Source organism: Taurulus bubalis (genome assembly GCF_910589615.1).
Source record: "Taurulus bubalis genome assembly, chromosome: 1".
Lineage (NCBI taxonomy): Eukaryota > Metazoa > Chordata > Actinopteri > Perciformes > Cottidae > Taurulus > Taurulus bubalis.
Window position 1 is genome coordinate 20,690,468 of NC_136589.1, and position 12,469 is coordinate 20,702,936.

General features: G+C 41.5%; 1 protein-coding gene across 1 annotated transcript in view; it reads left to right on the forward strand.

Moving 5' to 3' along the window:
* Nucleotides 1-9,138, forward strand: part of LOC306744440 (voltage-gated inwardly rectifying potassium channel KCNH6-like) — a gene marked incomplete at both ends in the record, with an annotated part of 46,050 nt that extends 36,912 nt beyond the window's left edge. Inside the window, 11 exons of the mRNA XM_079227077.1 lie at nt 281-480; nt 895-982; nt 2,867-3,031; nt 3,149-3,270; nt 3,498-3,569; nt 4,936-5,029; nt 6,253-6,355; nt 6,449-6,576; nt 6,689-6,944; nt 7,995-8,386; nt 8,999-9,138. Coding sequence (XP_079083203.1) covers nt 281-480; nt 895-982; nt 2,867-3,031; nt 3,149-3,270; nt 3,498-3,569; nt 4,936-5,029; nt 6,253-6,355; nt 6,449-6,576; nt 6,689-6,944; nt 7,995-8,386; nt 8,999-9,138 — 1,760 coding nt within the window. The remainder of the gene's footprint in view (nt 1-280; nt 481-894; nt 983-2,866; nt 3,032-3,148; nt 3,271-3,497; nt 3,570-4,935; nt 5,030-6,252; nt 6,356-6,448; nt 6,577-6,688; nt 6,945-7,994; nt 8,387-8,998) is intronic.
* Between the last annotated feature and the right edge of the window lie 3,331 nt (nt 9,139-12,469).

Genomic DNA, 12,469 nt, shown 5'->3' on the forward strand with positions numbered 1-12,469 from the left:
GGGAAAAGTAATACCAAACATTTAGCAAATAAATTAGTTATTCTGGCCCCCAGGATAAGCAACATACTAATTCTGAGAATTATGAACGTGAACAGATAAGATATTATTAAAATAAGTATAGCTTTTTCTTTTCATTAATGGGGATGGAATGCATGCCAGCATACTTTGTATTGTGTAATTTCTTTCATTATTTGAATGAGTCGGTCTAATTATTATACTAAACTCTTTGTTTGAATTAAAGATCAATGATACAAGATCTCTGATTTGGTCTCCTCTCCAGCTCTGATGTATGCCAGTATCTTCGGTAATGTCTCAGCCATTATCCAGCGGCTGTACTCCGGTACGGCCCGCTACCATGCCCAGATGATGAGGGTCCGAGAGTTCATCCGCTTCCACCAGATCCCCAACCCTTTGAGACAGCGGCTAGAGGAGTACTTCCAACACGCTTGGTCGTACACTAATGGAATAGATATGAACGCTGTGAGTATGGGAGGCATGCGGCTATATCCTATATAAGTATTCAGATGCAGCATGTGGTCTGTTTGCTTGCATGCTAAAACTCATATTTGGATTTCAAAAGAAACAATATTTCTAATTCAAGTAATATTCTCACATGTATGAAAACACTCAGTGACATTTAGATAACAAATGAGTACTAACAGAAGTAGAAACATGCAAAAGCTTTTATCTTCTGATTGAACCAAATTACCAACGTTTCGGGGATCAGCAGGATCATGTCACATGTGCGTCGACAACTCAATATCAACATATCTGATTGTATGTGGGCTTTGTTTATCTTCCTCTTTAAGGGAATGTGTTTACTGTCTGCATGTTGCATCCAAGTTAACAACCCAGTGTCCTCTCTTTATGTCCCGATCTCCACCTGTCCCCCAGGTCTTAAAAGGCTTCCCAGAGTGTCTCCAGGCAGATATTTGTCTCCACCTCAACAGGTCACTGCTGCAAACCTTCAAGGCTTTTAAAGGTATTACTACTTTACATTACCGGGTCAGAAAGAACTCCAGCCAGGTGATGGGACTGAGGCGATGCCCGTCAGCGGTGCGCGTGTTGAGTATGTTTTATAGTTTGCTATGTATAGTTATAGTTTGCTATGAACTATGAATGTTCCAACAAACTATGAAACATACTCAACACATACCACTGACGGGCAACGCCCCATCACCAACTGAGACTTGTGTTAGCTTTGAGGCACTGCTGGCCTTTCAATGTCATTTATTAATGCTTTGTAAAGCATAGACAGTCCTCACTTTAGATGGGGTCACACAAAATACTTAACTAATACTTAACGACTAGAAACGACCTGAATTAATTATGAATTGCAGTAATAAAACACGTTTATAAAGCACATGTTAACCTAATTAGTGCATCATCTATAAGTCCTTAATAATTGGTTTGAAATATATATTACTTAATTTACAAATGGGGCATCCATCATTTATAAAGTATGAAAACTCAATCATGAAACGCATAATAGTCAAGCTTATTAATCAAGAATTAAACATTTATAACTGTGTTTATGAATTACATACTAATAGTTACTAATGAGTGTTCATGTTGGAACAATGCTTTATAAATGATGAATTAAGTGTTTACTTATACTTAACTAATGCCAAATTGTGTGTAGTTATTATAAAGTGCTACCTTACAATTTTACCTTGGTGCTTCCAAAATACAGAAACATTATGTATCGCCATCAAGTTAGAAAATACACCTTACCGTCACAGTTCCTACACAACACTCAGGGTCAAGTGTCCTGGGAGCTGAAGAACAGCTGGGCACCACAGGGTAGAGCAGGAGGCCTCAGGCAGACAGCCTGGGAGCTGGGGCGAGGCGGATCAGAAAATATCAGGCGGGAGGATTTTAGCAATGTATAGGTGATTGCTCTGGAGGTCAGCCATGGAGCATGGAAGCTGGGCAGATCCACACTTTGGGAGAGGCCCAGGGGCTCAAGATAAGGAAGGGCAGCAGGCCACTGATGATCCGGCTGTAGGTCAGGGCCGGGAGATACAGGAACAGGACAGGCGGGCTAGAAAGTAAAAGCTGGTCATTTGCTGGTCAGAGTGAAGGTTGGTTACTAGCAGACTGGAGGTTAGCAGGTAGACAGGCAGGTAGACAGGCAGGTACAGGTAAACAGAATGCAAAGACAAAAGTGCACTGCAACTTTACAACAAAGACAGAGAGACAAAGTGACTGAGGCACACACCACAGAGCACTGACACAAGTTCTGATTGTCCTGAGAAAGTTGCCAATAATCATTGTTTCCAAAATAATAAAGCTCTGAAAAGACTCTCATGACAATTTTTTATTAAATGTTTAACAAGACACCTTTGGCACCAAAAAACTGAAACTAAGAAAAAGAGAGCCACTGATTAGTTCTGACAATTAAAGTCTTTCTTGAGGTTGCGAAAAATAATTATAGAGGTCATAGTTAGTGTTGGAATGGTACCACATTCTACTGAAAAGTGTTTCTAATATTTGCCCTCCTATGATATGTAAATGGTGGACAGGTCAGTTGGCGACAGAACATGTGCAGCTGATGGACATACACGTGAAGTGAATCTGGTGAACAAACACAGGTTTGAAGTTGCACAGTGAACAGCAGTAAAGCCAGCTGCTGGTTGCGGAAAGTTAAAATGTTGTCACCTTCATATTATCATACTGACTTCACGCTGACATTTCTTACTAATATGACAGTAGTGCAAGCTTCATAGACACAATCCTCCTGCTGGGGACTGAAGGAGCAATTCAGCTCTTCAGTCAACTTTGCAACTTGGTTTAAGAAAATACCACGCGACATGGTTCTTATCAGACCAACACATTCTATTTGTTATGTTATTATGTTGTCTAGGATCTACTAATGGCTGCCTCAGGGCCCTGGCCATGAGGTTTAAGACCACCCACGCTCCTCCAGGTGACACCCTAGTCCACACTGGAGACCTGATATCAGCTCTCTACTTCATCTCTCGAGGATCCATAGAGATCCTCAAAGGAGACGTGGTGATAGCTATACTGGGTAGGTGCATGCATTAAACGGAAGACTCACGTAGAGTCAGTGATGTCTCTTACATGAAGCAATGAACACACCAAGATACCTTCATCATATCCTCACGACATGATTTTTCTCCTCCAGGGAAGAATGATATCTTTGGAGAGCCCATTAATCTGTTCGCTCTGCCAGGAAAATCCAGTGCAGATGTCAGAGCTCTGACGTATTGTGATCTGCACAAGATACAAAGAGAGGATATGCTGGAGGTATCACATGTTTTTATGTTTTCATTTATAACCCCGCAGGTTCTGGGGACGTCATTGAATGGCTGATAACTGAGCAGGTGTTAGTTGTTCAATGTGATTACCGTAATCGAAACCATAAGTTTATTCAAAAAGTATGTTTTCTCAAAACGTGTATCAGTTTTTGTTTGTGCTGTATATTTTTTTCACTTTTTAATGCAGTGTTGATTTACTGTTATTTGTGTTTGCAGGTTCTGGGCATGTATCCTGAATTTTGTGAATATTTCTGGTCCAACCTGGAGATCACCTTCAATCTCAGTGACGTATGTTACAGCTCCTCTATTTATTGAAAACAGGGGAAAATATGACTTGATAAAACTACCATGCTGACACCTGGGATTTAAGTTTTGATTTGTAATAATTTTATTCAGCTTACAATTTAAAGGAAAAAGAACAACTTCAACTTTACAGTCACAATGCAATTAAAGATGTCTTATATGAAACATTACATTTTTAAAATATCCTTAAATTACTTTTCTCCATACATTAATTGTGTAAGTCTGTTATGTAAATACTGTAAAGCTATAACTGATCAAAATCAATGTGAACCACTGCATCTCTGTCTGAAGATTGAGATCTAGGTTATGCAAGCTGGTTCTCACAATGTTCTGCCCCATGATGGCAGAAGGGATAGTGATGATGATGATGATAATAATAATAATAATAATAATAATAATAATAATAATAATAGTAATAATAATAATGTACAGACAGTCTCTCCTGAAAGACTCTCATGGCGTTGACCTGTCGCTACGTGAATTAGGTGTGAACGTTGGATTGTCTGGTTGGGAAATGTACAGAAAGGTGTGTGTGTGGGGGGGGGGGCGTGGTCTTGAGCTATTAATATTAGACTAGCACCTCTGATGGAACATGGCGCCTAAAAGAGGGACGAAGTTCTGGTCTCACTCTTTCCAGCATTCTTCCGCTGTGGTCACAGCAGCCTCAGGAGCTCTCTCTCCCTCTCTCTCTCTCTCTCTCTCTCTCTCTCTCTCTCTCTCTCTCTCTCTCTCTCTCTCTCTCTCTCTCTCTCTCTCTCTCTCTCTCTCTCTCTCTCTCTCTTTCTCCCCCATATTTAGGAGGAGCTCTTCTTGTCTAAATCATTTTAGTATTCAGTTAAAACACTGAAAATATTTCAGACAACAGCTGCGTGCTTTGTACTTCAACACAACAAACTCTGACAACAGCGGCCCTTACACCACTTCCTCCTCTGTCGTCACCTCCTACTAGATTGTAGAACGAGACTTCTTCTCCTTCTCTGAAGAGTTCTGTCCATAATGTTGTCAGACACGAATAACCCGGATGTAATCAACAATGACAAATCATAATTGCCCCTGCAGCCCGGCCGCTGCAGCGCTCTCGATCAATACCGGACCAGTTTACATTTTTTTCGTCCCCATCAGATGTAAAAACGTGAGGAAGAGGGATCCGAGTTGAAAAGTACCATTTTTACAGTTTCATTTTTGGTTAATGAAGCCGAATAGAAATATCGGAAATACTCTCTATAGCCCTGCTACGATCTGAAATGGATCATTTCACAAACCAAATGTTGAATGAAATGTAACTTTATAGTACACAATGCTTCCTCTCTTGAGCTGTCACAGCTTCTTCCCTCTCCCTCACTGTCTGCAGGTGAAGAATGAGGGTTTTCTGAGTGGAGGAGAATCTGACTGTGATAGGTTCAGCAGACCACTCAGGAAACACAACCTGTCTTTCTCTCACACAGGTAAAGCTTCACACATGCAAACAGCTTGCAAGGTCAGAGTCCAGGTGGTTCAGATCACAGAGAGGATTTGCTCCCTGAACCTCTGGCCAGACTTTTCTTTCAGGAAGGATGAGCTTACATTGATTCCATGAGGGAGGACAGGGTTAGCAGATCTCTGGGTTTTGTTCTGTCTACTTTTTAAATATAATTGTAAACGAATACATTTGATCCCGTTTGAGTTTTTCCTTATCTTCATTTTGTACTTATTCTAATTATTATTATCGTTGCACATTTAGCACATCCACCACCACATTATATGGACATCTTTGATATTATGAGTATGTGAGGAATACATCTTTAAATCTAGAATTTAAATATTAATTTTGACGTGCATTTAATTGGTTTCAGGGTGCATTAGATTTGGTTAGGACTCAAAACACAAAGTTTAGAACTTGTACTTGAGCTTTACAGCAAAGTGAAGTGCTTTGACTTCCTGTCTGTTTTGTGCTGCTTGCACCATTATTTGTGTTTATTCATAATCAGCCTCTGTGCAATCTGTTAATTTCTTCAGGTTGTACATTTCAGGCTGCAGCTCTCATAAACAGCTATTCTGACAGAAAGGATGAGGCAGGGAAACGTGGCTTACCTTTGTGGATTCTCCACTGTTATTCATTCACAGGCCAGTCTAGTCTCACTTGGACAAAACCTTACTAAAGTTACCTATTTACAAAATGCTATCCTGAAACCAACACAGTTCTTAATAGGCCAGAATACAGTATACTGCTAGCACTGAGTGTGTCACCACCATTTATAGTTATATAAATGGTGGTGACACACTTAGTGTATTACTTTTGTATTAGAAACAAACCTTGTCCTTTTACTCTCTCACATAAAACACGATTATTCCTCATAAATATTGAACAAACAACATGAAGTTGGGTTTTGACCCTGAAATACAGGAAAGAAATGATGGAACAGGGAGACATGACTGGCCTTTGGTGAATTCTCCCACGTTGTGAGTAAAACAGCAGCGCAAGAGCTGCTCACTACAATCCTAAAGCAAATCACACGTCGCTCAGTCTCGCACTGCCACCTATTGCTGAGAAAGTAGTACAGCGAGTGTAGAATACCAATAAAGGAAATGCAGCAGCACAATAAAACCAAACAGTTACATTCACTCAATTGTGGTTCACATTTGTCAAAATCACACAAACTCGCAGAGATTGTTTGTGTGTCCCTGTCAGGTGACGTCATCTCAGCAGGGAGGGAGAGAGTGGGGTGTACCAGACCACCCAGTCGCTGTAAGCAGCATGCGGACAGCAACAGAGACGATCATAACCATACATTGTAAGACCTTCCCTCCTGTAAAGCATACATTCCATTCATTACAAAGGGAAAGTGAACTAACTGCCTCTGTAGATATGGCCCTGTGTTTTCCAGTGACGATGAAGGGGAGGACCCAGAGGAGACCAGCCCCGCTCAGACCTCCGTCAGTCCTGCTGCTGCCACAAACGTTCCTGAGTGCCCCGACCCGGATATGAGAGAGAAGACCTGTAACCCTTTAACAGGCAAGTGGAGAGATGCATTCAAACCCATGAGATAAAAAACAAGATGGTGTTTAGCGGTCGCAGCTCCACCTGGCTCTGTGTGTGTCACACTGTGTTTGTGTGTGTGGACCAGATGCATTCTCAGGAGTGTCCAATATCTTCACCTTCTGGGGCTCAGAGAGTCGAGAGGAGCAGAGATACCAGGAGGTGCCCTGCTCCCACAGCCTTCCCGCACCTCCTCCTCAGCCTCCTACCCTGGAGCTCTTTGACCTGCCCTCCTCTTCCCACTATCCCTCCAGCACTCCTCCTCCTCATCCGTCCTCCATCTCTCAGAGGCAGAAGGTGGAGTTAGAGAAGAGGCTGGAGGGACTGCAGAGACAGATTGCCAGGTGGGTCAAACAGGGCTTGATCAGCGTCTTCATCCGCAGTGGGGGGACGTTATGTATGTCAGCTTACAAGTTTAATACACAATGCCAGAACAAATAGTTGTAACAGCCTAAACTCTACATCTAAACAGAGTTCCATCCATATCACTTTGTGTTTGGTCCACAGAGAAGGTAAATATACGCTTTCACTTTTATTCTCATTCACAAAAAAAACCTACAGATATATAAAGACATGTACCCACAGATGCCCACATCACACCTATGTACATTGCATACTGGATCGTGATTGGCTCCACACTGATCCTGCTTATACTGCAGGGCCATGTGTTCCATTTTGATTTATGCCCAGAGAAACTTTCCCCAGCTGTTGTCAAACACAGCGAAGGTCAAACATCCAAATTAAGTAACGGGAAATAAGATAAATAATTATTTTATGATCTCCACACTTTTCTATCAAGACCATATTTACAAAGAAGTCAATTTAAACCATTTGACCGTGTGACTTTACTTTGGTTGTTGTTGTGAACTTACTCATTTAATGATGAGTTAGGTTCATGCTTTTATCCCCACTGGTTGGACCGCTGTCCCCTCCTCACCCTGTTACCCAAGCAAACAGCAGGACGGCTCATTCAGAACACATTTCTCACATAGAAACGCAGAGATGAACATATTACTGCCGAAATACTAACTCCCTTCATTGGCTCTATAATTAACTGTTATGACATACCAACCCCAAATTTTCCATTAATGTAATAGATAATATTTTTAGAAGCGTTATAATAATGAAAAATAATAAATTACTATTGTAGTAATTGTTTGCTTTAAGTAAAGTACAAATTTTACAAGACTTTTTGCATTGTTCTTTTTATAAATATGCTTTTTAACAAGTTATGCTTATTATAAAGCATTAGGAGTATGTAGGTGTGCTTATAACTATAATTGTACGGTCCTAGAAGCAGATGATAACTCATTATACGTGTGTGTGTGTGTGTGTGTGTGTGTGTGTGTGTGTGTGTGTGTGTTCGCATTTGTGCGTGCGTGTATGTTTTCCAGGTTGGAGCATCATATGTCAGCAGACATCGGGACCATCATGCAGCTGCTGCAGAGGCAGATGATCCCACCCTCCTACAGCACCCTGACACCAACATCCAACGCCCTCTCCTCCCCAACGCCTGCCTCCCCCACTGACACATCACCAACCACCGACTCCCAGCAGCAACTGTCCAATGAAAACCAAGATCAAGAACTTGAACCAGAACTGAACTCTCTGGATTTTGGTTCCTCTGTCTTCCACCTGGCTGCCACCCCCATCCATACCTCGCCCGTTCACACTTCATATCAGTCACTGTTTTCTTCCCCAAACTTCCCCCAGGACACCTTCACCTCCCCACCCCTTCCTAAAACTTCTATGCAGTCTTCCTTCTCTGCCCTTCCTCAGACAGGAAGTCAGTGTGTGTATCATTCATTGTTCCGCCCCTCACCTCTCAGCACACTGAATCCTCAGTGGCCAGAGAGGCTTGATCAACCAGTCCTTCGTATCAGGACACAGAGCTCAGCCTCTGTCTCACAGGTACGGTAACACCTTGAGTAACACAGTCTCTTAACTTCCAGTGAAGATTGCAAAAGTATAAACATGATGGTCAGTTCAGTCTCAGAATTCTCAATTTTCCTGATCATTTTTTTATTACAGCAAAATCCTTAAAATGTTGAATCACATATCTTAGTGCTTTATAAATGTGCGGGGACATTGACATGATTTTGAGCCCATCATTTTATTCATTGGTTCTGATTGTCGTGGCTAGTATACCATAATGCTGTAAAGACGGACACCACCTAGATATCCATTATCTTCTTCCTCTTACAGATTTGTATTGGACAAATGGCTGTTATGTTCATAATTCAAATCAAACCCACAACTGTAGACTCCACAACTAACTATATGTCTCTTCATGGCAGGATCTGGTCTTAGATTGGGAGGTCCAGTCCTCTAATCGCCCATCTGTTGACACACAGCGCCTGCTTCAGCAAGAGGACAATCCTTGTCCTCTCACCATCAGTCAGTCAGAGCTGCTCCTCCAGAGTGGAATCAATGAATCAGAACGGGGCCCGCTGCTGTCAGCCCAATACAGAAGCAGCATTGGAGCCGCATGGGAGCCAGCGGCGCCCGTCCATGCCGGGCTTGTTGGACAGCAGCTAGCTGACTCAGACTGACTGCAGTTCGAACCCAGGAAGTTCACGGTTAGTGATGATGGTCTGGTCAAATGTTCATCATCGCAGGTGAACCATTTCTATTAATGCCTCATTGAGGTTTGTTTTGTGAATATGACATTTTGACCACAGTGTAAAAAGACATTTACTTCCATTTTTTCACATTATTATTCAAAGCTGGCTGCTATTCCTTGACCTTTATTTGATCAGAAATGTTTCTTTGAGAGTCTTGCTCTCTTTCTCAGGAAAGTTCTGCCCACTAATTCACAGGTCAGGGTGGCTGGTCCAACCACAGTCTGACCTGTTGGTCACTGAGCAGCTCCACTGGAGCATATGGGGTTAAAGGTTATACTTTCCCACTTGGATTGCTCCTGCCATTGCTGGGAATCTGACCAAGGACTTTACGATCAGAGGCAGGCACGTGCATATACATTTTGGGGGGCAGGTGCTCAAACCAAAAAAAGGGGCACCCATAGCAAAATTATTTATGAAATAAAAAATTATAATAATAAATAAATACATAAAAAACACAGTAGGATATTTTCAACTTATATATTTATTTTTGTTAATAAACTAACTCAAATTATTAAATTGAATAAATAAATGAATAACAGGCAAAAACAAGGCCATATTGTATAACCAAATGCAATCAAAAATATTCTAACTTAAAACTTATCAAAACTCTGCTCTGGATAAATTAAAGCAGGGGTGTCAAACTAATTTTCACCTCGGGCCACATCAGCATCATGGTCGCCCTCAAAGGGCCGGTTGTAACTGTACAGTGGCGGGCCGTGGATTTTCTACCTGCCCACATCCCTGTCCCAGGGCCTCACATTAGGAAAAACTCCCTAAATAAACATAGTAAAAACCCTTCAGCAGAGCAACAGAGGAGGATCCCCCTCCCCGGATGGACAGAAGCAATAGATGTCATGTGACCAGAATAAATAACGTAACGGAGTTACAGCACATGCAATGAATATGACAGGAATTGAATAAACGGCACTCTGCTGCATTAAAAATCCCCTTCAAAATAAATGCCCAGGGTTTGTTTTTTTTGCCCATGCAAAGGCCCGTGAAAGACTGAAAACGGCTCCGCGAACGACATTAAACATGACAAACGTCAGTAAACAGCTGGACAAGGCTTTGAAATCACGGATTTCGTGAGTTTTTTGTTTGTTTATTTTTTTAAGGAAACGTCGGACCAGTTGCGACGTAATGTTTTCAGCAACGCTAATGTTGTGGTTCATTTATCACCAAACAACGTAGGGGGATTGCACACACACCGCCATTACCTGTTTGTCTGATGCTGCGGGTCAGAGGAGAAGGAGGCTGCACCCGTTTGGCGCTCAGCACTGCGTGAGCACTACGTGGAGGAGGAGGGGGAGGAAGTAGGGGTGCGGCGGGGCTTGGGAGCGCCGCGGAGCATGTCGAGGCGAAATTCTCACAAGAACTCAAATAAATGACCTGTCAGATATCAAAACACATTTGGGGGAAATTGATGACAGAAAGAGTAATTTGTATTCTTAAATACTGATGAATGAAGAAAAACTTGGGCTCCAGCAGAAGGGGCACTTTTCTCATCCAGGGCAAAAGGGCAGGTGCTTGAGCACCACTAGGGGTCTATCTGTGCACGTGCCTGGTCAGAGGCCTGCTTCTCTATCTTTTTCACGTTGTGAGAGTTGTATTTCATACTAACGGGATAACAACACCTCTTATTTAGTAAGATTGTATGCAGGAAGTGCAAGATAGAGACTTTGCATTTGTGGCCAACCCTGGTTTCTTCAAATGTACATTCCCATACAGCTAAAATGCATTCTCAATTATGTTTTAAAGGAAAACTTATTTTCTGGTAGATTACAATCGCAGTTTTAAATAAATGTTTAAATTTCAAATGGTAAATAGACTGGACTTGTAGAGATCTTTTCTAGTCTTCTGACCACTCAATGTACTTAAACACTACATGTCTTCATTCAGCCATTCACACCCATGCATACACTGATGAACAAAACGACGTGGTTAGGTTTAGTAAAACATCATGGTTTGGCTAAAATAGTCAGTTTGGAACATTACTAAGGTCAGTGACGTAATTTAAAATAATTGAACGTGGTAACACTTCATAATAACTACAAGCTATTTAGCATTAATTAAGTATGAGTAAAGACTTAATTAATCATATAACCAGTGGCAGCCGGCCAATAGAGGGCCATGGGGCCACCCACCTTCAGCCACCCCAAAAAAAAAAATAATAATAATATTAGTAAGTAAGTAAGTAAGATTTATTTGTACAGCGCCTTTCGCAGACCAGGGTCACAAGGCGCTTCATAATTACAATATTATTATTATATTATTAATTATAAAATCATAATGATATTAATAAATTATACAAACTGTCAATATTTGTGTTTTTGAGCTATGGAATATACCCAGTAATATTTGTAAAATAGGATATTTACGCAAAATATATGCTTTCCTGCTTGTCCTCTCCGCTAGTGCACCTCTAGTGCACGCTAGTGCACCTCAAGCAGTTTTAGCCAATTACTGATTAAAGATATAAATGAGTGACATATAATTTATACAATCAGCGCCCTAAAAAACATCCACGGAGGGGCCACTCTAATTTGGCCCAAGTGTGCGCGTCCCCGTGTCTCGTGCTCCTCAGTACTCGTCTCTCGAGGGGCCACCCATTATAACAACATGACAGCAGGAGCACTGCAACAGGAGCACTGCTCTTCAAAAGACAACAAACGCCAACTCGGTATAATCTCTCCTCCAACACCCGTTTGAAAGAAGAACTTTGGCAGAGAAACTACAGGTAAAACACCTGGTCCCAGATCACCCTGACCTCACCAAAAGACAACAGACTGGCATATTATGGCTCTTGTATTGCGTTTATGGCGTGCATCTTATTTTATTATTTTGAATTTTTGATTGTAAAATGCCCAGGTCTGAACTACGCCGTCTGGGAGAGATTTAAAGTGAAAATGTCCATTTAAAGTGCAGTAGCTGTGTGCGGCAATGCTAAGAAAAAAAAACATGCTGTTAACGCATGATCAAATCATTGTCGCCGTTAATATTTTTTTAATAAATAGTCAAGCTTATTAATCAAGAATAAAACATGTATAACTTTGCTTATGAATTGCATACTAATGAGTGTTACTGTTGGAACAATTCTTTTACAATTCCCAAACCTTTTTTCATGGACCGGGTCCCATCTCGGGGTAACCCGACCGTGTGTTCTTTAGGTCGAGTCTACTCCGTAACTTGACCTTTATCCAGTCTACTCCTTAATTTATAACCCGCATCACAAAGACAAGATGTTG